General features: G+C 39.7%; 1 protein-coding gene across 5 annotated transcripts in view; it reads right to left on the bottom strand.

The window, feature by feature from the left end:
- Positions 1–26,483, bottom strand: part of maco1b (macoilin 1b) — a 97,221-nt gene that overhangs the window by 36,126 nt on the left and 34,612 nt on the right. For 3 of the 5 annotated variants that reach the window (XM_068011355.1, XM_068011354.1, XM_068011356.1), the window contains 3 exons: positions 20,602–20,743; positions 7,288–7,414; positions 860–983 (listed from right to left, as the gene is read on the bottom strand). In XM_068011355.1, coding sequence (XP_067867456.1) covers positions 860–983; positions 7,288–7,414; positions 20,602–20,743 — 393 coding nt within the window. Of the gene's footprint in view, positions 1–859; positions 984–7,287; positions 7,415–20,601; positions 20,744–26,483 lie in introns of those variants that run through there. The other 2 variants (XM_068011358.1, XM_068011357.1) reach the window with 2 other exon arrangements.

Here is a 26,483-nt window from a genome sequence, read left to right as displayed (position 1 = left end):
TTAACCTTTTACTGCCCTCACTGTGACCAATTCAGAATTTTATCCTCTTAGTCTTTACCTATCTTTATTATCTCTTAATTCCAGTTTTAACCAGATATTTATCCACCTCCATTTTGAAGCAGTTAATCAACACAGCATCTGTTATTGTGCTGTCTGACCATTCTATTTATGCACTACTCCCAACTATTTATGCAATTATACCAAGAGGGGTTAGAATAGAGATGGCACTATGTCAAAAATTAAATTTCAAATAATGTGGAAATATACAGAGCTTTTTCATGAGTTCAAGAGTTCCCATTAGTATTTTAAAAATCCTCTTTGACCAATACCAAAGTAAATTGATTCTCACATCATACAGGATAATACAAATACAGTATAACGTTTTAAACAGGAAGTTTTCAAAAAAGAAAACATTGGTTTAAAAAGGCTGTGTGTAAAATCACAATTCCCTAGAACTACAAATTAAACCAGATTAACCAAAATGGTAGGAACACACATCTATATTTTAAAAGGAGTAGCACATCCAGATGTTATGACATCACAAACAGCAAAAGCTAAGCTCGAGTTGTGAAAGCTGTCAGAATCCAAAGATGAGTTACTTTAGAGTCTCCCAGGCAGTAAGTTATTCAATGTAATATTTAGCAACCTTTATTTTGTAGCTCTTTTTTGGCATGTGGCGTAAGCGTTGGGTAGACAGTAACAAATGACAAGCTTACACAAATTGAAGATTTGATATGCAGGGATATTAGATTCACGTTACTGTTTGATACACAGATCCTGAAAGGACAATCATGATCATAAATAACCTGCATGTGTATAGAGCTTCACAGATAAGGTGTGATGAAAACAGATAACTTACCAGTGTGCAGCAAAAGGGCGACAAAGGTCTACATGAAAATTTTTTAGATCTTTAAATCTGATTGCTGCTTCTATATAAACAAATAATATCCATAGTGATACAGTTGGTAAACATACTCCTCTTTCTGAAAAATATAAAAGGATTGGCTCATCACCCAAAAATTTCAGTTATAGAACAATGCTCCATGAACATGCAAGCGAAAATGGTATTGCCTGTTCTATTCGAGAAAGCAAGTTGGGGGAGGAGGATACTGGATCCAATCTTTACTCAGTCTTATATTTGTTTACAGAGTGACATACAAGCGTATACTTCCTAACTCAACCACATACTGTTTTAGTGTCCATGTGCTCAAGTAAAATTCCAATTAATGCCCTCCACCTGCAAATAATTAAACACAATTGATATGCAATTAACACTGCCTTTCTCATGAAAAGGGGAAAGATAGCTTATTCGCTTGCATCACCCACTAGCTATATGACTCAATGCAAGTTTGCTAAATGCCACTTGATAAAGATAAGGCTCCTCAAACTGCTGCACTCTAGAATGATTTTCATTAGCTGCATAAATCAGATTAAACAGCAATAGATAAAAATTTGGATCTGAAAGTTCAGAAACTGGGACAGCAGAGAAAGGAATCATATATGCTTTCAAATATTGTTTCATATTAGGCCATTTGCTACTAGAAAACTTTATTTTATTGCAAATTTCACAAACGTTTTGGATTCCCAAGGTAACATTCACATTTGAGTCCAGCAATAGAAATGTGAAAACTAGCAAGTGACATTGCTATGAAAGTGTTGCGGTAAGTTAGTTTAAGGGAAGTCATTTGTTTGTGAAATAACGATTTATGCAATTATACCAAGAGGGGTTAGAATAGAGATGGCACTATGTCAAAAATTAAATTTCAAATAATGTGGAAACATACAGAGCTCTTTCATGACCTCAAGAGTTCCCACTGGTATAGGACAAGGAGAAAATCCTCTTTGTCCAATACCAAAGTAAACTGATTCTCAGGTCATACAGAATACCACCTCCCCCACCATTTCTCCTTTTTTAGACCATTTACCATCATGTGTTAAAAATCAAATATGGGGAATAGATGATGCAGTGGATTAGCATACAGTCAATGGAGCTCTAGGATTTGGCTTAAAATGGAATTAAAGTCTCTCTCTCTGCAAGCTGTAAGGATTCTACATGAATTTAATTTTTGCAACCTCAGCTCAGTCCCTACTGAATTAAACTGCCAAAAATGCAGTACAAATTAGCATACACACTCAGAGGGGTTACAAGGGTTGGTGCAGGGAAATGGAAATATTAGATATGGGCTAGAGTTCTAATTAACCCGACCTTCTATTTTTTTGTATTTGCAATTGCATCATGGCTAGGGGAAGTAAAATTTAAAACAAAGTAACTAGATTCCTCAGGAAGGGAGCCGTGCCACTCAAACTAGCAATTTGTCTTCCTTTTTTTTTCCCCCTTTCAATGAGCTTGAACCCAACATGTAAATTAAATGAAGAGCTTTCGTCAGGGAGCTTGCCCGAAAGTGAATTATCCAGTAATGGCATTATAAATCATTTTGGCATTACTAAAGAAACAGGTGGACAGGAGAATATAGGTCCCTTTCTCCATATGGCAACAGTTATCCAAAATCAGATTAGACTGTAAACTATGCATTTAACAGGCAGAGCTTTCATGGGAAACAGAGCAGGAGTAGGCCATTCAGCCTGTCGAGCCTGCTCCACCATCCAATTAGATCATGGCTGATCATCTACCTCAATGCCACACTTTCCCACATTATCCCCATATCCCTTGAGGTCATTAGTATTTAGATATCTACCGATTTCTGTCTTGAATATGCTCAATGATTAGAATTCTCCACCCCAGAGGGTTGTGGAAGCTCAAAGATTCACCACCCTCAGTGAAGAAATTCCTCCTCTTCCCAGTTTTAAATGGCCTACCCTTTATTGAGACTACGTCCCCTAGTTCTCGATTCACCAGCCAGGGGAAATATCCTATCTACATCCACTCTGTTACGCTTGTAAAAATATTCTAAGTTTCAATGAGATCACCTCTCATGGTTGCACCTTCTCCTGCAATAATTTCACGCTTGTTTGTTGACATTATGTCATGAGTATTTTTAGCATTCTACATCCTAGCTAGAGCTAGACAGATAATTTCACAAGCTGAAAAAACCTACCCATCAACCAGAAAATGTGTTGAAGAAATTCAGCCTAATAGACTTTTTCCTCTCTAAAACGTTTGCATTTTACAACTGCATTTGCCTGAAGAATATCACATTTTATCAACTGAGTCAAGTAGTTGCCTAAGTGAAGACAAATGGGCAGAATAGAAAGATACATCACTTCATAAGGTAGCACAATCCATCCTGAAAATAACTACCTTCATCCTTCACCTTGGAATTTATAATGAACTAAGCTGGGGAGCCAAGTTTCTTTTTTGAACACTAAGCATCCATATAACCATTTTAGTGATAGGGGCTAGTCAAGTTTCCATTATTTGGTGGATTAATAAGATAAACATAATTTTGATGCCTCACAACGTACTCAACATTTTAAGAAAGAACTTGCGAAGCCACAAAATTAGTTGAGACGACACACAGAACAAATTGGCTGTCAAGCTACTTGAAGTTAACCAGGACAATGAAGAAACGTCAGTTACTGTTCCACCTCACTGTGTAGCATTTGGCCCATCAGGCTTAGTAAATTCTATGTCCTTCAAGAAATTGTGTAGCAATATGATTGAAGCATGCTGATTCCAGAGCCTAGAGCAGCAAACAACTATGCAGACCACATCACCAACCTGTACAAACGAGCTAACCATTGACTCCACCATTGGCTGAAAAAGTTGCCAACTCTTCTTATGGTATTCCTATCAGAGGCACCATTTACTTTAAAACATTGTCACCAAACTTAAGGCTGCTATTAGCACCAGTGCGTAAAATGAAAGCATCAATCTCAGCTATACTCAGGAAAAGCTACCAAGTGGAAGCTAAGCTCTTCCCCACAGCAAGAAGGAACTACAAGTCAACCAGGACTCCCCCTTAACAACTAGATCCACAGTAGCAATGGCAATTGATGACCAAGCCAGCATCACTTTTTGACTAAAGTATTGCATAAGAAATAGCAGATGACCATTCAGCCCCCTTGAGCCTGCTCCACCATTCAATAAGACTATGGCTGATCATCTACCTTAACTACACTTTCCCGCACTATCCCCATATCCCTTTATTCCCTGAGTGTTCAAAAGTCTGTTGATCTCTGACTTGAATATACTGAGAATTCACAGCTCTCTGGGGCAGAGAATTCCAAAGATTCACAACCCTTTGAGTGAATAAATTTCTCATCTCACTACTTAATGGCTGACCCCTTAGTCTGATGCCGTGACCCCTAGTTCTAAACTTCCCAGCCAGGGGAAAACATCCTCTCAAGCCCCATAAGAGTTTTATGTTTCAATGAGATCATCTCTCATTCTTCTAAACTCTAGGGAAAATAGGCCTAGACAACTCCATCTCTCCTCATAGATCCCAGGAAACAGTCTAGTGAATCTTTGTGGCACTCCCTCTACGGCAAGTTTTTCCTTCCTTACATAAAGGAGATCAAAACTGTACACAGTACACAAGTGTGGTCTCACCAAGACTCCACGACTGCAGTAAAACTTCTTTACTCCTGTACTCCAACACCTTTGTAACAAAGGCTAACATACCATATGCTTTCCTAATTGCTTGCGGTACTTCCACGTTAACTTTGTAATTTGTGGACAAGGACAGCTGGATCCCTCTGAACACCAGCATTTCACACTCCCTCACCATTTAAAAATAATTCTGCTTTTCTATTTTTCCAACCGCAGTGGATAACTTCACATTTTTCCACATTACATTTCATCTGTCACATTTTTGTTCATTCACTTAACCTTTTGCAGTCTTTTTGTGTGCTCCTCACAGCTTACTTCCCCTCCTAACTGTCTTCTCAGTAAACTTGGATACATTATGTTTGGTCCCTCATCTAAGGCATTGACGTAGATTGTAAATAGCTGAGGCCAAGTACTGATACTAGCAGCACCCCACTAGTTACAGCTTGCTAACCCAAAAATGACCCATTTATTCCCACTCTGTTTTCTGTCCGTGAACCAAATCTCAATCCATGCTAATATATTACCAACCCTATCAGTCCTAATTTTGTGGAATAACCTAGTGTGGCATCTTATTGGATGTTTGCTGAAAAATGTACTACATTCAACAGTTTCCATCTTATCCACCCTGCTAGTTACAACCTCGATTTGCCAAACGCAATTTCCCTTTCATAAAACCATTTTGACTCTGCCCAATCATATGAGTTAAGTTTGCTGCCATCACATCCCTAAAAATAGATTCTAGCATCTTCCCTACTACTCAAGTTAAGCCAACTTAGTTCCCTTTTCTCGCTACCTTCTAATCCACGGGGACTGATCCAGAATCTACGGAATTTGAGGATTAAAACTATCACCTCCAAAGCCACCTCTTAAAACCGCAGGGTGTAGGCCATGCCCAGGGGATCTGTTGGCTTTTAATCCCATTCATTTCTCCAGTACTTATTTTTTACTAATATCCTTAAGCCGCTCATTTTGTGCCTTTTATGAAGACAAATAGAAAGTACTCATTTAGCATCTCTGCCATTTCCTTATTCATTATAATTTCTCTTGTCTCTGCCTCCAAGGTAAAGCCTAGCTACCCGTCGCGAACCCGACTACATGTGTTGGGTTTGGGTCAGGTCAGGTCGATATTCCGAGTCCAGCATTCGGGCTCGGGTCAGGTCAGGCTTGACATTGCTGCTTCTGGTAACTCAAAGGATCAGACTTACCCATGATTCCCCACAACTTCATCTGCAGGAATAGCCTGCTGCCAGAACGGATCAACGATATTAGTGTCGGGTCGGGTGCGGAAAAAATTAAAGGACTCGGGCCCAGGTCGAGTTCAGGTTGGCTGTGGTCAGTTTGGGCCCGGGTTGGGTTTCAATTTTATACCCAAGCAGGCCTTTACTCTATTTACCCGCACCCTGTCTTATTGCACAAAACAAGATCTTAAATAGCCTGTTCCTTAGCTGCCTCCCTGACATATTGATTGAGAAAACTATCTTGAATGCATTACAATTTGGTCAAGGACAAATCTTAGAAAAGGTGCTCCTTTCAGCCTAGAATATTAGTTTTACCCTCACTAATCTCTTCCCCATCTATATACGTATAGAAATTTTTACAATGTTTTTATGTCTCTAGCTAGTTTACTCTCACCCTATTTTCTCTATCAGTTTCTTTGTCATCCTTTGCTGAATTTTAAAATCCTCCCAATCCGCAATTGTCTTTTTGACAATATTACAAGTCTCTTCCCTAAATTTAATACTATCGCTAACGTCTCTGGATAGCCACAGTTAGACCACCTTTCCTGAGAGTTTTTTTTGTCCTAAAGGGAATGTATAATTGTTGCAAATTATGAATTCATTCTTTAAATGTTTGCCATTGCCTAACTACTGTCATATCTCTTAAACTAGATTCCTCATCATTTAGCCAACTTGCACCTCATACCTATGCAACTAGGTTTGTACAGATTTAAGACCCTAGTCTTGGACTTGACTAAATCACTTTCAAAACTCAATATAAAATGTTGTCATACAATCACTCTTCCCCAGAGGCTCCTTTACGACAAGGCTATTAATTAACCCTGTCTTAGTGTACAAAACTAGATCTTAAATAGCCTGTTCCTTAGCTGGCTTCCTGACATATTGATTGAGAAAACTATCTTGAATGCATTACAATTTGGTCAAGGACAAATCTTAGAAAAGGTGCTCCTTTCAGCCTAGAATATTAGTTTTACCCCTCATCTTGCATGAAACAATGCAGTTATCCATCCAACACTATTGTACCATAGTATAATACTGATTTGCATGCAACATTTGGGCTTTTAAGCACATCTTCAAAGGCCAATGACAACACGTTATGTTTATTCAGTAATACAAAAGCAATATATAAAGCAGGGAAAAGACATGATAGTAACTTAATGAATTAGCTATTCAAGCCATAGGCAGCAAGGTGAAACTTATCCAGTATAATTCAGCAGAACAGATATTGCATGTATTTGTCAATTCTCATATACAAAATTAATCTATTACAAGTTGGTTAGTGAGGTACTGTATTGCAAACATTGTATGGAGATGGTTTATTTTTCTGTGGGAGGAACAAGTCTTTCTTCCCTCCCATGCTGGTGCAGCAACATGGCATGGATCATGAGTTGTGGCAGTAAGGTTAACTAGAAACTTGACTTTCAAACAGCTGTCTAACCATGAGTCAAATCATGCTTTCATCATACAATTTATAATCCTACAGTTTACTCTTTTTTCTACAAAAGACACAATGCAAGTTGGAAAAAAACTTGAACATACCTGTGTGCCAGACGTACTGAACCCATACATATGTACTGGCAGCAAAGAAAAGCCACTGCACTGGTATGAAGAGTAGGCATATTATATCTGATGTGAATGCTACACAAACAAAAAACACTGAAAAAGCCTGCAAGAAAAACAGAGCAAAGGAATGCATTACAAGCTCAACCCATGCAGTCTTTCAAACTAATACAGCTGAGCTTCCCGAAGATCAATTCTAATTTCCTAGGGACAAAAAAAAGTTAAGCAGGATTTCATATCAAAGGAGAAGATCATTACTGAGGCAATGGTTAAAAGAAAAGCACCTGTAATATAAAGCACGATGGGCGTAAGAGGGCAGTATTTATTTCCCTCTTCCATTTTTCTACTCATCTACAGTTGCAACTGTAGAATCATTTCCAAAACAGATTCTCTATGGAACATGGCAAAATGACATTTCATGGAATCTGACATGCTCGATAGACACAAGTCAAGAAAACCTTCATAAAGTACTTTCACTAGATAAACTGCTGCTTTTAAGTTAGATGGAGAAACTGGCAGCTTTAAAAAAACAAACAAAAATGTACTTTTTCTTGGGGATAGGTGAGATGCAAATGGTTTATAAGGAAACAAGAGCTCAGGTCGACATCAAATCGAACAGTTGTGCAATAACCAGCAACTTCTCCATTTCAACCAGTAAATTAAGTTGGACTTTATGAAGTTCTTTAATTTAGATACATACTTTCAAACTATACATCTGAAATGGCTAGGATGACAGAACACAAAAGACAAGTAAAGACACCTTCACAACGGTAAACAAGTTTTCCAATGTAAACTATGAATAGGGTTTGGTTTACAATTAGTCCTCTCCGTACAGCCCTCAAGCTGTGACAGAGCAAGCTTGTGAATGAACAGCCCTGTGGGGATGGCAAACAATTTGTTCCTAAATGAGAGTTATATGAAATATGACACTTTAGGAAGTGGGTAGTTATTACAAGCGATATCAAAACATTCCCTTCATGCAATGAGTAAGACTGCATCACTTTAGCAGCTTACATGATAAATTATACTTATTTAGCCAAATGTTAAATGCTTTCCAAGATAAAAACAAAGTGCTGGAAATACTCAGCAGGTCAGGCATCATCTGTGGAGAGAGAAGCAGAGTTAACGTTTCAGGTCTCTGACCTTTCATCAGTACTGGCAAAGGTCAGAAAAGAAATAGGTTTTAAGCAAGTGAAAGGGATGGGGGTGGCAGAAGAGAACAAAAAGGTGTGCGATAGGGCAAAAGGCATGAGAGATTAAATAACAAGAATGTCATGGGACAAAGGCAAAGAGTGTTAATGGTAGTGGTGAAAGACAAAGCATTAGTTCAGAGAGACTAAATGGCAGAATAATGGGCAGCTCTGTCCAAAAGCACATGAAAATCCAAGTTTAAGACAGGCACATGGTTGAAAAATAAAATTAAAATTATTTTTTTTAATTTTAAAAAATAATTTAAAAAAGGCCAGCCATGCTCTGAAATTGTTGAACTGAGCGTCACTGAGCAGGTTATTGCTAAGCAAGTGTCACTTGATAGCACTGTTGCAATACCTTCCATTACTTTACTGATGAGACTGGACTGATGGGTCGGTAATTGGCCAGGTTGGACTTGCACTGCTTTTTGGGTACAGGGCATACCTGGGCAATTTTCCACATTGCTGGGTAGATGCTAGTGTTGTAGCTGTACTGGAATGCTTGGCTAGTGGCGCGCAAGTTCTGGAAAACAGGTCTTCAGTACTATTGCCTGAATGTTGTCAGGGCCCATAGCCTTTGCAGTATCTAGTACCTTCAGTTGTTTCTTGATATCATGCAGAGTGAAACAAATTGGCTGAAGCCTGGCATCTGTGATGATGGGGGCTTCTGGAGGAGGCCCAGATGGAACTGGCTGATGCTTCAGCCTTGTCTTTTGCACTGATGTGCTGGGCTCCCCCATCAGAGGGGAGATAGTGGTGTAGTTAGTCCATAGGCCCATGCTAATGCACCATGAACATGGGTTCAAATCCCACCATGGCAGGTGGTGGATTTTAAATTCAATTTCTCTACAAGTGCTGGAAAATGGGATAATAGATAGGTGCTTGATGGCCGGCATGGACACGCTGGGCCAAAGGGCCTCTTTCTGTGCTGTATAACTCTATGACGCTATCATTGAGGATAGGGATATTTGTGGAGTCTTCTCCTCCAGTCAGATGTTTAATTGTCCACCACTATTCACGACTAGATGTGGCAGGACTGCAGAGCTTAGATCTGATCCGTTGGTTATGGGATCGCTTAGCTCTGTCTATCAAATGCTACTTACGCTATTTGGCATACAAGTAGTCCTGGACTGTAGCTTCACCAGGTTGACATCTCATTTTGAGGTACGCCTGGTGCTACTCCTGGCATACCCTCCTGCACTCTTCATTGAACCAGGGTTGGTCCTCCGGCTTGATGGTAATGGTAGAGTGGGGGATATACTGGGCCATAAGGTTACAGATTGTGGTCGAGTACAATTCTGCTGCTGCTGCTGATGGCCCACAGCGCCTCATGGATGCCCAGTTTTACGTTGCTAGATCTGTTCAAAATCTATCCCATTTAGCACAGTGGTAGTGCCACACAACACGATGCAGAGTATCCTCAATGTGAAGAAGGACTGTGCGGTGGTCACTCCTACCAATACTGTTGTGAACAGATGCATCTGCGGCAGGCAGATTGATGAGGACGAGGTAAAGCATATTTTTCCCTTTTGTTGGTTCCCTCTCCACCTGCCACAGACCCAGTCTAGCAGCTATGTCCTTTAGGACTCGGCCAGCTCAGTCAGTAGTGGTGCCACTGAGCCACTCTTGGTGATGGACATTGAAGTCTCCCACTCAGAATGCTTTCTGTGCCCTTAACACCCTCAATACTTCCTCCATGTTCAACATGGAGGAGCACTGGTTTATCAGCTATGGTGGGGGGGGGGGGTGGTGGGGGAGAAATGGTAGGTGCTAATCAGCAGGAGGGTTCCTTGCCCATGTTTGACTTGATGCCACGAGATTTCATGGGATCCGGAGTCGATGTTGCGGACTCCCAGGGCAACTCCCTCCCGACTGTATACCACTGTACCGCCACCTCTGTTGGGTCTGTCCTGCCGGTGGGACAGGACATAACTGGGAATGGTGATGGTGTCTGGGACATTGTCTGTAAAGTATGATTCGGTGAGTATGACTGTGTTAGGCTGTTGCTTGACTAGTTTGTGGGACAGCTCTCAACTTGGGCACAAGCCCCCAGGCATTAGTGAGGAGGACTGTGCAGGGTCGACAGGGCTGGGTTTGCCGTTGTCGTTTTGGTGCCTAGGTCGAGGCCGGGTGGTCCGACCGGTTTCATTCCTTATAGACTTTGTAGCAGTTACATACAACTGAGTGGCTTGCTATGCCATTTCAGAGGGCATTGCTGTGGGTCTGGAATCACATGTAGGCCAGATCAGGTAAGGACAGCGGATTTCCTTCCCTAAAAGACATTAGTGAAACAAATTGGTTTTGACAACAATCGACAATGGTTTCACGATCATCATTAGACTGGCTTTTAATTCCAGATTCATTAATCAAATTCAAATTCCACTTTCTGCCATGGTGGGATTTGAACCCATGTCTCCAGAGCAATAGCCTGGGTATCTGGGTTACTAGTCCAGTGACAATACCACTACGCCACCGCATCATGTTTGACAAACCTATTGGGAGCTTTTTGAGGATGTTACCTGTAGCATTGATGGAGAACCAATAGATGTAGTGTATTTGTACTTTCAGAAGGCTTTTGATAAGGTCTCACACAGGTTTGTAAGCAAAGTTAGAGCACATGGGATTGGGGGTAATATACTGCTGTGGATGGAGAACTGGTTAACAGACAGAAAACAGAGAGTAGGAATAAATGGGTCACTCAGAATGGCAGGCTGTTACTAGTGGGGTATCACAAGGATCAGTGCTGGGGCTACAGCTGTTCACAATCTATATACATGATTTAGATATGGGGACCAAATGTAATATTTCCAAATTTGCTGATGACACAAAACTATGTGGGAACGTAAGTTGTGAAAAGGATGCAAGGACTTGGACTGGCTAAGTGAATGGGCAAGAACATTGCAAATTGAATATAATGTGAAAAAGTGTGAAGAAACAAAGTATTTCTTGGGACCTGGGTGTCCTTGCTCATGAGTCACTAAAAGCTAACATGCATGTGCAGTAAGCAATTAGGAAGGCAAATGGTTATGTTGGCCTTCATCGCAAGAGGATGAGAGTACAGGAGTAAATAAGTCTTATTGCAATTGTATACAGCTTTGGTGAGACCACACCTTGAGCATTGTGTAGTTTTGGTCGTCTCTTCTAAAGAAGGATATACTTGCCATTGAGGGAGTGCAACGGAGGTTCACCAGACTAATCCCTGAGATGACGGGATTGTCTTATGAGGAGAGATTGAGGAAACTGGGTCTGTATTCTCTAGAATTTTGAAGAATGAGAGGTGATCTCATTGAAACTTACAAAATTCTTACAGCGTGACAGGGTGGATGTAGATACAATGTTTCCCCTGGCTGGTGAGTCTAGAACCAGGGAGCACAGTCTCAGAATAAGGGATAGGCCATTTAAAACTGAGAAGAGGAGGAATTCCTTCACTCAAAGGGTAGCGAATCTTTGGAATTCTCTACGCCAGAGGGTTGTGGAAGCTCAATCATTGAGCATGTTCAAGACAGAAATCGATAGATATCTAGATCCTAATGACATCAAGGGATATTGGGATACGCAGGAAAGTGATGTTGAGGTAGATATCAGCCGTGATCTCACTGAATGGTGGAGCAGGCTCAACGGGGTGAATGGCCTACTCCTGCTCCTATGTTTTAGTTTAGTTTGGAGATACAGCACTGAAACAGGCCCTTCGGCCCACCGAGTCTGTGCCGACCATCAACCACCCATTTATACTAATCCTACACTAATCCCATATTCCTACCAAACATCCCCACCTGCCCCTATATTTCCCTACCACCTACCTAAACTAGTGGCAATTTATAATGGCCAACTTACCTACCAACCTGCAAGTCTTTTTGGCTTGTGGGAGGAAACCGGAGCACCCGGAGAAAACCCACGCAGACACAGGGAGAACTTGCAAACTCCACACAGGCAGTACCCAGAATTGAACCCGGGTCACTGGAGCTGTGAGGCTGCGGTGCTAACCACTGCGCCGCCCATGTTCCTATAATAAAACATGCAAGAGACAGGCAGTGCTGGAATCCTCCAGAGTGTAGCACACTCAAACAGACCCCCCAGCCTGCCTCAGCTGACGTCCTTCACTTACAACTGGACTATCGTGCTCCCGGGAATAATGACACTTTGACTGCAGTATTGCGAAATGTCTACGTGCGTATTATACATGGTAATAAGGCAATTTTGACTTTTTTCATGAAAGTCTAGGTGCGTGTTACATTCAAATGCATACTATATTCAGAAAATGACAGTAGATAGCAAGATTAGAAGAAATATAGCGCATATATGGTGCAATTTGCATAAAGCTAATTTCTCAGCAAACTTCATTAAATCACACCTCTAATTGTATATGAACACATTCATTTTGTACACCAGATTTTTCAGAACCAATTCAACATTTAAGTGCATTCTTTCAGAATGCTGCTTTACAGAACACTAGAGATGTGGCATACTAATTTCATACACACAATTTACAAGTCTAAATCTAATTTTGAATTGGTTCTGAAAAATCAAAGAGGACACTGAAAGAACTAAAAACAAGAAATGCTGGAATCACTCAGCAGGTCTGGCAGCATCTGTGGAAAGAGAAGCAGAGTTAACGTTTCGGGTCAGTGACCCTTCATCTGATGAAGGGTCACTGACCCGAAACGTTAACTCTGCTTCTCTTTCCACAGATGCTGCCAGACCTGCTGAGTGATTCCAGCATTTCTTGTTTTTATTTCAGATTTCCAGCATCCGCAGTATTTTGCTTTTATTTCACTGAAAGAACTAGTTTGGCAACAAAGTATACTTGCATATGGTGCAATTTGCAGAAAGCTGATTTCTCAGCAAACCTCATTAAATCACACCTCTAATTGTATATGAAAACATTCAATTTGTACACCAGATTTACAGTACCAATAGAGCACCAATTCTACATTTAAGTGCATTCTTTCAGAATACTGTTTTGCAGGAGACTAGAGATGTGGCATATTAATTTCATACACACAATTTACAAATCCAAATCTAATTTTGGCACCATTTTGTCCAGAACAGTGAAAATGTTAATGTCTATTTCTGTAATTACTGAAATGTGAATGCGCAAGAGCAGCCAACAGAATTACAAAGTGCACTCATAAGCACAAAACCTGCACAAGTATTGTGATCACAAGTACAGATTTGCAGCAAGGGGCATTTTGCACTGCAAACCAAAAAAAACATTCAGGGAGCCATGTATGTTCCTTCATTTTTAGAACCAGCTATCCCAAGACCACTTTCTTAAAGTACACTACTCCCACAGTCCAAATAAATCATAGGACCACTATTAGTTATGGTTGAGTTCTTTAGCAAATTCCTATTTATGCTTTAGAGTTGGATTTTTATTTTAGCTATTATAGATCAGCTTTTTTAAAAAAATTAGTCAAGATGTGGGCAATGCTAGCAGAACTATTTTTACCCATTTCTACTTACACGACGATGGCGGTAGGCCATCTCCTTGAACTACAGATGTTGTTCCTACAATATTAGGTATGGAATTCCAGGATTTTAAACCCATTGACAATGAAGGACCAGCAGCATATGTTCAAGTCAGGACAGCACATGACTTGGGAGGGAATCTGGAAGTGATCATGTACCCATGATCTTGTTGCTCATTCTCCTTGGTGATGGAGATCACGAGAGTGGGAGGCACTATTGAAATAAGTTTGGGTGAATTGCTTCAGTGCATCCTGTAGACAGTACATACTGCAGATAGTTCGGCTGAGGTTGGTGCCTTGAGGAACTTCTGCAATGATGTCCTGGACTGGAATGACCGGCCTCCAACAATTATGACCATCTTCCTGTCTGTTAAGTATGACTCCAGACAATGGAAGGCATTTCCCACAACCTAGATTGACCTCTGTTTCGTTAGTTTTCCTCATTGCCTTGATATCAAAGACAGTTACTCTGACCTTACTTGCTTTAACAGTGATGCTATTCATATTGCTTAGTGATAACATTCTGGCAATAGTACTGAAGACTTGTGTTTCAGAACTGGCTGCGTCTCTAGCCAAGCTGTTGCAGTACAGCTACAACACTGGCATCTACTCAACATTGCGGAAAATTGTCCAGGTATGTCCTGTCCACAAAAAGCAGGACAAATTCAAACTGGTCAACTACCGCCCTATCAGCGCCTACTCTCAATCATCAGGAAAGTGATGGAAGGGGTGATCGACATTGCTATCAAGTGGTACTTACTCAGCAATAACCTGCTCACTGACGCTCAGTCTGCGTTCCATCAGGACCACTCAGCTCCTGACCTCATTACAGCTTTGGTCCAAACATGGTCAAAAGAGCTGAACTCAAGAGATGAGGCAAGTTACTGCTCTTGACATCAAGGCAGCACTTGACCAACCGAATGTGGCATCAAGGAGCCCTAGCAAAACTGAAGTCGATGGGAATCAGGGGGAAAACTCTCCGCTGGTTGGAGTCATGTCTAGCGCAAAGGAAGATGGTTGTGGCTGTTGGAGGTCAATCATCTCAGTCCCAGGATATCACTGCAGGAGTTCCTCAGGATAGTGTCCAAGACCCAATCATCTTCAGCTGCTTCATCAATGATCTTCCCTCCATAAGGTCAGAAGTGGTGATGTTAGCTGATGAATGCGCAATGTTCAGCACCATTCGCGACTCCTCAGATACTGAAGCAGTCTGTGTCTGTATGCGAGACCTGAACAACATTCAGGCTTGGGTTGATTAAGTGGCAAGTTACATTCGTGCCACACAAGTGGCGGGCAATGACCATCTCCAACAAGAGAGAATCCAACCGTCTCCCATTAACATTCAATGGCATTACCACCGCTGAAGCCTCCACTAACATCCTGGGGCTTACCATCGACCAGAAACTGAACTGCACCAGCCATATAAGTACTGAGTTGGGAATTCAGCATGTCCACCAAGGCATAAGTCAGGTGCGTGATGGAATTCTCTCCACTTGCCTGGATGAGTGCAACTCCAACAACACTCAAGAAGCGCGACAGCATCTTGGACAAAGCAGCCTGCTTGATTGGCACCCCATCCACCACCTTCAACATTCACTCCCTCCACCAGACGAATCGTGGCAACTGCGTGTACTATCTACAAGATGCACTGCAGCAACTCACCAAGACTCCTTTTACAGCATCTTCCAAACCCATGACCTTCACCACCTAGAAGGACAAGGGCAGCAGATATATGGGAAGACCACCACCTGCAAGTTTCCCTCCAAACTACATACCATCCTGACTTGGAACTATAATTGCCGTTCCTTCACTGTCACGGAGTCAAAATCCTGGAACTCCCTTCCTAACAGCACTGCGGGTGTACCTACCCCACATGGACTGCAGTGGTTCAAAAAGGCGGCTCACCACCACCTTCTCAAGGGCAATTAGGGATGGGCAATAAATGCTAACCTAGCCAGCAATGCCCACATCCCATGAAAATAAAAAATGTGTATATATGTAACCAACTTGCTACAAGCAGCACCGGATAACTGCAACCCGCATCAATGGTAACTTGCTGACTTCTGTGAGGTATTGCAAGCAACAGCTGAAGCATGTTTCATACTTGCACATCTTCATGAATTATAAACTTATGCAATTCTTGCAAATAAACTGTATCCAACTTTTATATTTAGCACTAAAATAAACAACCACAAATTAAAAAGTTTTGTTAATTCACTTGGGAAACTATGCACATATCAATTTTATTTTTAAATCGCACTTAAGATACTAGCTATCTTGAAAGAAAGCCAACAGATGGTTTTTAAGCATCCTGACTGACTTCTTTCAACTGATGCTAGTTTAACAAAGATGCTAATTAAAAATGCTGAGTGAGTTAAATATGGCCAGTCTGACCCAGTATACTAATTTAGTATAAGTACTAGCATGCGTACTATTTGAAGGAAAAAGCTTTCAAATATGCGTGAATGTGTCTGCTATATAAGCCTATTAGGATATGATCAATATTATGTTAAAACATAATCCTCACAATCTGGCTAATTCCAGTTCTGATGAAAGGTCGCAACCTGAAACGCTGTTTTTTTTTCTCTCCAGATGCTGCCTGACCTGCTGAATATTTACAGCATTTACTCTTTTTGTTATAATTAAACCAAGCATTGGCATTCAGCTCAGCATATGCCCAGACCAACGTTGTGAGAAGTACAGAAGCTATGTAGTTCAAATATAATCCAGAGAGTATTTGTTAGCAAATTTATTGAGACAATGCCACTTGATGACTGCTTCATTCGCTTTGCAAATGATTGAGGAACGGCTAATAGGCCATAATTGGCTGGCTGGACAAAATATGTCTTTATTTGTGTAAATAGGCAATTTTCCAAATTATCAAGTAGCCACCACTTTTGTATCTGCACTGAAACAGCTTTGCTAGTAGGACTAGTTTAAGTGCTCAGGTCCTGAGCAGAGTTACAGCTTATAACCATTTCTATGGCCAGTCCACCTCAGCTGTTGCTTAAAAAGTCATGTAGAATGGGCTTAATTGTCTGGTTACTGACATCTATAAACGGTGGGAACCACAGAACGAAGCCAAGTGGGATCATCCATTTGGCACTTTTGGCTTAACATGCTTGTAAACACTGCAGCCTGATCTACTGGATGCAGTGGTGCTACAGAGCTTTATTCTAATCTGTTGGTTGCAATGCAATTTAGCCATCTAGAGCCCGCTCTTTTTGGTGCTCAACATGCAGGCAGCATTGTGATGTAACAACATTAGATTGGCACCTCATGTTAAGTTACTTTGGCACTACTCCTGGCTCACTCCTCAATGGTTCTGTTGAATCAAGGTTGGTCCCCCAGCGCAATGTTGGAGAAATGAAGTGTTTGTCAGGCTAGCAGGTTAGTGTTGCTGTTGAAAGCCCACAAAGCACTAAATGGACTGCCTAACCTGTCACAGTTAACACAGTGGTAATGCTAAACTGCACAATAGAAGGTATCCTTACTGTAAAAATGAAACTTGCTTTCAAAATGACATGCAGTGGTCACTCCCACAAATGTTATCATGGACAGACATGTCTGTGATAGGCAGGCCGATAAAGACAAGATCAAGTAGGAAACCCCTTCATGTCAGTTCTTTCACCACATGGCACATGCTGAGTCTGGCAGCTATTTCCTTTAGGACTCAACCAGTTTGGTTAGAACATTCCATGCCCTTGCTTCCTCCAAATGGTGTTCTACATGGAGGAACAATAACTCCTAAGCGGTGTTTGGACTGGGGGTGGAGGGGGACAGTGGGTAGTACATGGTAATCAGTGGGGAGTTTCTTTCTTGTATGACCTGAAGCCTTGAGATGTCAACAGGTCTGAACTCATCTGTTCCTGTCTTAGCCAATAAGATGCCAAATTTATTGAATTCAATTTCACCACTGGTCTTGGTGGGATTTGAATTCTGGATCCATAATCTAGTACAACCACTAAAATGCCAAATCCATTGATTTCATATTGCAGGACTGCGGTCATGTGTTGGCTAAAGACGATACGATCAGCTTCAGTTGACCACTGCCACTCTTGGATAAGTCAATTTCAATCTAGTGGCTTACTCGACAACAGAAAAAAAAACCATACAAAAAAGGTATTAAACTTTTTCATATGTATAGAGTGAAACTATGTTGGAAACACAGCATCTGCAGATAAAGGCACATTAGTCAACTTAATTCAAATGGTAGCATTCCACCACTGGGTTAGTCAGCTGTGCTTTCGAATTTTGAGCACCGAGTCTAGGCCAACACTATTTCTGCTGATGCTGCATTGTCATAGGTGGTGTCCTTCACATGCGATATCAGTCACTTCTGCTCATTTGCAGTGGTTCAACAGGAGCATTAAATGTCAGAGAAAAGCAGGGTTCAGTCAGTATCACAGCCTCTACCAACACAGTCATATTGTGGCTTTGTGGGGCACTATGGGTACAGACTGGCCGCTACATTTGCCTACATAGCAGCTAGATTTCAAAAGTAACTCCTTGTGGGATACACTCAGATCTTCTGACTTGATGAGAAATGCAAGTGGAAATATGCTAATTAAAAGCATAAAAAACAAGCATTAAATAAGGTTAAAGATCAAATTTATCCCTCTAATATCCTGACTTTCCCATTATAACATCCAATTTCAATTTGGACATCACTAACATCTTTGTCCTTACTTCCAATCTGACATTATTCTAAAGCGTTATTTTTTTTTCCAATACCCATTTTAAATTTACTCCACATTAATTTAAATTGATGTCCTCTGGTCCGCCTTTGAAGTCATATTTTTTGTTCATGTTACTTACTTACATGTAGCAAAAGTATCCAACCAAGCTTTTTGTTTTCAAGGGCCAACTGCACATTATAAAGTATGGAAGTTTTATACCAATTTTCTCAAGCTACGGATACTGACAGATCCTTGAATTCTGATTTAGGACTTAAGTATCAACCAAGCAGATATATGCTCAGAACAGCTCTTTCCAAACCTCCAGAAAAATATTAGCACATTTTGAGGAAAAGAAAGGAAGCATTTCCAAAGTAGCAAGAAAATTAACGAGAATGGAGCGAAAGAATTTTTAAGGGTACAAATACAAAGATTTGTAAAGCTCAGAGTTCAGGTAGAAAAGAACAGAAAGGGTAAAGCAAAGATTTTCTAGACTGATATGAGGAATGACGAATTATAATCATGAAAGGCCAAAAATTTAGGGCTTTTCCCACTGGAACGGAGAAAGTTAAACGGAATCTAAGGAAGCTTTTCTAAATTATACAAAGTTTTGAAAGGATAATTATTGAAAGGAAGTTTCCAAAAATTAGTAAAAAGGGAACACAGACACAGTATTTATCAACAGAAGAATGCTCTTACAACAAGTGTCTATTGTGGCAACAACAGACATTTAACTAGTTATTTGAAAACAATATAAAAGGATATGGGGAAAAACAGGGAAATGTAATTAGAGTAGATCATTCCAGTTGACAAGCTAGCACCTAATAGTCACATTCTGTAATTCTATGATGATCTTCTGATGTACATATTTTTTGCCACCAAAAAATTTAACAAGCTTACAATTGGTTCTAATATGTCATTAATGTAGAATATCAGCTGGGAAAATTGAGTCTACTTTGCTGGTATACATATTTTATAACTATAAAATCTAAACATGAAAATATTAAACTATGAAGATTTCTGCCAAGTAAGAATTCTTCAAAGATCACAATTTATGAGAAAAATTTGCTCCATTTTAAGAAAATACATTCCAATTTAGAATCATAGAATGATACAGTATAGAAGGAAGCGATTTGGCCCTTATTATACAAGTGCTGACTCTTTAAAGAGGTATCCAATAAGTCTCACTCCTCTGCTGTTTCCCCATAGCCCAGAAAATATTTCCTTTTCAAGTGTTTATCCAATTCCTTTTTGAAGTTTACTGTTGAATCATCTTCAACCACCCTTTCAGGCAGTACATTCCTGATCATAATATGTTGTAAAATTTTTCATGTCACCTCCAGTTATTTTTTCCCAATTATCTTAAATCTGTGTCTTCTGGTTAGCGATCCTTCTGCCATTGGAAACAGTTTCTCCTTATTTACTCTATCAAAATCCTTTAAGATTTTGAACATCAAATCCACCCCACCCTTAACCTTCTCTGCTTGAAAGAGAACAACTCCAGTTTCTCTAGTCTCCACATAACTGGTACCATAAAATGGCAATCACCCCTGTACCCTGTTAAAACCTTGAATCCTTCCTAAAGTGTGGTGCCTAAAATTGGCCACAATACTCCAGTTGGGACTCAACCAGCATTTTATAAAGGTTTAGCATAATTTCTTTGCTTTTGTACTCTAAGCCTATATTTATAAAGCCAAGGATTCCCATATGTTTTTTTTTTAAAAACAGCTTTCTCAATTTGTCCTATCACCTTAAAAGACTTGTGCATGCACACCCCCAAGCTCTCCTTGATCTAACAACCCCTTTAAAATTGTACAATTTAATAAAGAAATGAAGGGCTTTGATTAGAGCTTCTAAATCAATCACCATTTCCAAAGATTATAGCAGTGGTGGGTAGTAAACATATCCTAACAGACAGAACTGGTATATTTTAGAAACAGAAGTCTCTAACCAACTTACCAGACCCTGGTATCTGAAGGAATCATAAACACTCCTGATGAAGAGCCAGAAAGGCCAAAGATATTCAAAGCGGAATTCGAGGACAAAATCTGCCAGCAACACCAGTGCCCACACAACAAGGAATTTAAGGTACAAGAAAGTGCTGCAATTGGAAAAAAAAAAGTTAATTCAGACATTGAACTATAGTTTTCAATGATTTGATTTTGTCATCAAGTGCACAGGGCTTAGAAAGTTATCCATTTATCAGACCACTTCCTAGAATTACACAGAAATGACAACACAGAAACAATTAAGTCTAACCAGTCCATGTTGGCTTTTATCATTCATACAAGCAGTCATTCTAATCCCACGTGCCTGCCCTGTTGCTATATCCCTTTTCCTTCAACCACTTATCTCCCCAATTCTTAAATATTCAAAATGGCCTCCACTTCAATAATGAACTCTGGTAGTGCAGAGTCTGTGTAAAAACAAGTTTCTCCAGTTCTCTGCCCTAAATTTATTACATTTAGTCTTGTATCTATGTCTCTTTGTTCTTGACCAATCACTAGAAAGTCTTTTTCTCCATACTTTGTCCCATCTTTTCATAACTTCAAACACCATCAAATCACCCCATAACTGTTGTAATTTTTTGTTGTATTTTGTCATACCAGGCAGCATCCTAGTGAATCTGCACTGTACCATTTCTATTGCCTCAAACACCTCCTTATAGTGTGGGTCCTAAAATTGAACAGTACTCCAACCATCGTCTTATTAACATAATAAAAACAGAAAATTCTGGAAATACTCAGCAGGTCTGGCAGAATCTGCGGAGAGAGAAATAGAGTTAATATTTCAAGTTGCTGACCCTTTGTCAGAACTGGCGGTTAACTTTTTCATCTGTCTTTAGTGTGAGAATAGTGGGTAATTAGGCTAAATTCATGCCATTACAGTAATCTCTGTACAGATTCCATCAGCGAAGACTGCAACAGTGCAACCTGTGGAGGAGGAGTGCATCACTGACACCAACTTCTGGATTTCCATGTTTAACTGCGCATGTCAATTTTACCCTGTAACATCCAATCGCACTGTTATTAGTACAACAAAATCCAGGCCAATAAGTCAGACAGCACGTGCATGCACGTTACAGAACATGCACTGAGTCAACTAGCACTAGCATGTATGGAACTCAAGAAATCTGCATTTGGTCAATCAAAACCAGTTCTACAAAAAAAAAAGAGAACACTGTAGTGTTTTAAAAAACAAACAAGCATTTATCTCCAGCTTTGTAACTATTTGAATATAACCAAAATGAGGCAGTGTTCCCTTTGTACGAAATAATACTGTTCTAGTGTTATCTTGATTCCTCTTTGTTGCATTTAAATATTAAACTAGTCATCGCATGTACTCGTGTTTCTAACTGCTGTATAAGTAAAACAACCAATGGCAACATTGTCACGGTACATCAAACTCAGTGTCTGCAATACCTCCACTGTGAGGGACAGTTTTCACTTTGCTATGAAAATAGTTTGAAGACTTCGAATGATTAAGCAAGGACCTGAAAAGTTAGCAAACAATGCTGGAATAATAAGATTACAGTAATTGTCTCTTGAAGCCTGAATCTCATATCCATAAGATTGTTGGAGGAATACAAGAAGATATACACACTATTACAATAAGGAAAGAAGTTGCATTTTCATGCAAGAGTACAGATCAGTTTCCTACAACCCAAAACCACATTTAAAAATAAGTAGACTCACACCAAAAAGTCAATACAGTTTTGACCAACTGCTTTAAAGAGGTGGATGAATACCTGGTAAAGCAACAGGTACTGGGATATAAATTCAGACGTGGATAATAAAGTTAGATTTTATGAAACACAATGGTTCCAGTCCTTTTGGGATCAATAAAATATTGGCTGAGAGTGGAATTAATTAGTATAGTAGTCATGCAAGATCAATATCCTGGATTTTTCTTTGATTTCATCCAGGATTCAAGGGAAAATTTCATTTTGTTTGAAGTTGACCACAGCTAGTCATGATCCATTAGTAGAGAAATAAATTAGGGAGAACCCACTAGTCCCAATTGTACATGGTTTGTTGGAAAAAGCAGGTTTAGTGAGCCAAACTGACTTTTGTTCCAAATTTTAAGTTATGTGTAAAGAAGAATAGAAACTTCACTAACTAGAAACTGAGGTACATGAGTCAATTTCAAGCTCAGACTGCATTTTTTTTTTTGCAAGTGGTATCAAAGACCATTTGTAACTTCAAATCATTTTTTGCAAAATATAACGTGTTAGGAAAGTGTGTAGATTGTTAGCAACAGCATAGAATTTATGTTTTCAAATTTGCATTATATTCCCAAGAACTTAGCTCAAATGTTTCATCTGTTGTACACAGAAATACAGAGCACAGAAACAGGCCATTCAACTCAAGAGGTCAATGGTAGTGTTTATGCTCCACACGAGCCTCCTCCTACCTTACTTCATTTCAACTATCAAGGGATCAGTGATTCATGTGTACTGTGGCTGCAGAAAATCAAGTTTTTAATTCACAAAATTAGTTTTAAAAATCAAAGTTAATTGGGTTTTTATAGTGTGGCGTGTAAGCAATACCAGCTACAAATCAGAGCCCAAATACCTAACCTACACAATGCATAAATATGTGGTCAGTGCCTCTGTAATTCTGTTAATACAATAAAACCTGCGCTCTTGTAGCATTTCGACTCTGCCAATGCTTTTGGCTTCAAGGCCACAAAACTGAATTCCAATAAAAACGACTGCAAGCTACTTACATACTTAGTGGAATTGAAACCCAATTACAAGCTTACTTTGTACTGAATGTAAATGCAATCATGTCACCATTCAAAGTTTTTTGGACACAAAACTGTCACCCTTAAGCTGTTCAACCAACTAGCAATAAAGAGACAAGGGTTGGGTCTTGCATTAGTTGTATTCTAATATTCTACAGTGACAAGAGTACAGCTTACTATGCAACTACGAGAACTGCTGCAGTATTTTGAGGGCACTAAACTGGTCAGTTACATTAGGTTCTGTGGAACAAACTTTATTTGCTAATAAACTGCCAATATTGCATCTCTGCATCAAATAGGCTAATGAAACCAAGTTTACATATTTTATTTGGATAATTTTACTGAATGAAATCTAATAAACTTGTTTAGATTAACAGAAGATTCATCTCAATAAGACGTATTCAAAAATGTAAGAGGGTAATTAATGGGTTACCACCGCTGAAACTAAATACCACACGTAATGTTAGAAAATCTGATCAGCATTTGCCACCTTCATCGCTGATACAAAAAGATTTAATGTTATTTTTAAAAAACCTCGTTATTTTGGCTTGGTTTATATAGAAGTCTAAATACTGATTCAGTTATCTGCAAGAAGGATCACTTTACAGCTGGATATGATAAAAGATTGATGAATATTATGCAGTGTTTAGAAGGCACAAGGCATACTGAAAACCTGTTTGTGGAACTTTGCTACGCTCAAACCGACTGCTGCATTGACGTACATAACAATGATTGAACTTCAAAAGTAGTTCATTTGGTTGTAAAGCAGCTTATGAGGTCATGTGCTAATGAAAGGAACTATAGAAATGCAATTTATTTTTTTGAAACAGAAAACTCTAAATTATAATGGTCACGAAAATAAGTTTCAGAGGTCTGAAGAGGTTCTCACTTTTGGAGTCATAGCTTTAACAACATGGATTTAAAATTTTATAAGTTAACAGGAGTAAATATATTATACAAGTACATCAGACTGAAGAACATATCCTCTAAGCAAATTCGATTCATGTTAGATCAATCATTTCACTCTCTTTAGGTCAATGCCCAACTACTTGATGTGATCATTAAAATAATCAACCATGGGAGTTGCCCTGAGTTTAGCAGCTGCCAAGATATTGAGCAAGACACTAAGCAGAATGAACAATGTGGTTACAAGCAAGTTTCAGCTCGCTTATGTTACATTTGCCAGCCAATTTCTAGCTGAAGACTAAGTGTGCACACCAGTGCTAGATTCTTTCCAACAAAGTCAACAGTTGGAGATTGAAGACCACATCAAACTTAGTACAGTATTGTAGCACAAGAATAGCAGATGATCAATTAGAGCTATAAACTACAACTGACAAGGAAAGCTTTATTTTACAAAACACATGGCAAAGGAAACAAATGACATAAACCAGTATTTTCACATGCATTGCCGACTGATAACCAACATTATGCAACACAGTTCATAACATACTTTCTGCCAGTTACTTGAATATGTAATTGGTCGAGATAAATTATAGGACAGATGTCAGAGGTAGTTTTTTTACTCAAAGAGTAGTAGGGGCGTGGAACGCCCTGCCTGCAACAGTAGTAGACTCGCCAACGTTAAGGGCATTTAAGTGGTCATTGGATAGACATATGGATGAAAATGGAATAGTGTAGGTCAGATGGTTTCACAGGTCGGCGCAACATCGAGGGCCGAAGGGCCTGTACTGCGCTGTAATGTTTTAATTCTAAAAAAATTATGTTCATAACCCAAAGCAGAACATATTTCACCAAAGAGTGGATTTGAAAAATAGATAAAAAGGAAAGACGGTTGATAAGCAGTTGGAAGACATTTAAGATATTTCATAATTCTGAAAGATATATTCCATTGAGAAAGACAGCCTACAGAAAGGATCAACCATACGTGGCTAACTAAGTGGCTAACTAACTAACTATGGTATCAAATTGAAAGAAAAGACATACAATGTTGCGAAGATTAGTGGCCGACCAGAAAAAGATTAGGAAAACTTTCAGCAAAGGATAATGAAGAGAAAATAGATGGAGTGTAAAATAGCAAGAAATTTTTAAAAACAGGCAGCAAGAAAGTAGCTAAAGTTGAATAGAAATGTAGAAACATAGAAAAATAGGAGAAGTAGGCCATTCAACCCTTCGAGCCTGCTATGCCATTCATAGAGTCATACAGCACAGAAACAGGCCCTTCGGCCCATCTTGTCTGTGCCGGCCATCAAGCACCTAACTATTCCAATCCCATTTTCCAGCATTTGGCCCGTAGACTTGTATGCTATGGCATTTCAAGTGCTCATCTAAATACTTCTTAAATGTAGTGAGGGTTCCTGCCTCTACCACCTCTTCAGGCAGTGCATTCCAGATTCCAACCATCCTCTGAGTGAAAACATATTTCCTCAAATCCCCTCTAAACCTCCTGCCTCTTACCTTAAATCTATGTCCCCTGGTTACTGACCCCTCCGCTAAAGGAAAAAGTTTCTTCCTATCTAACCTATCAATGCCCCTCATAATTTTGTATACCTCAATCATATCTCCCCTCAGTCTTCTCTGCTCTAAGGAAAACAACCCTAACCTTTTCAGTCTCTCTTCATAGCTGAAATGCTCCAGCCCAGGCAAGATCCTGGTGAATCTCCTCTGCATCCTCTCCAGTGCAATCACATCCTTCCTGTCCTGTAAGCTTTGTAATCTGGTTGACAGTGACCACTCCAGAAAGTTCCAAAGACCTGCAATCCTTCATTTAATGTCTCCATTTGAACATGCCTGGATTTCTAATAGAGAGGGGTAGGTTTGCAGATGATCCTGCAGCTGTCACTATTTCCAGGCAGCCCTGCAATGAGTTAGCACACAAAAAGCTAGAGAAGTCCACTGCTATCCCAGCCATTTGCTGCACATTTTTCAATACGATCATGACTGATCATCCAAACTCAGTAACCTGTTCCCACTTTCTCCCCATATCCCTTGATCCCTTTAGCCCTAAGAACTATATCTAACTCTTTCTTGAATATATTTAAATATTTGGCCTCAACTGCTTTCCGTGGTAGAGAATTCTCCAGGTTCACCACTCGCTGGGTGAACAAATCTCTCCTCATCTCAGTCCTAAATGG

This window comes from Heterodontus francisci, chromosome 31 (assembly GCF_036365525.1).
Source record: "Heterodontus francisci isolate sHetFra1 chromosome 31, sHetFra1.hap1, whole genome shotgun sequence".
NCBI lineage: Eukaryota > Metazoa > Chordata > Chondrichthyes > Heterodontiformes > Heterodontidae > Heterodontus > Heterodontus francisci.
Note: the sequence above shows the minus strand (reverse complement) of the source record. Positions and strands in the feature narration are given on the sequence as shown.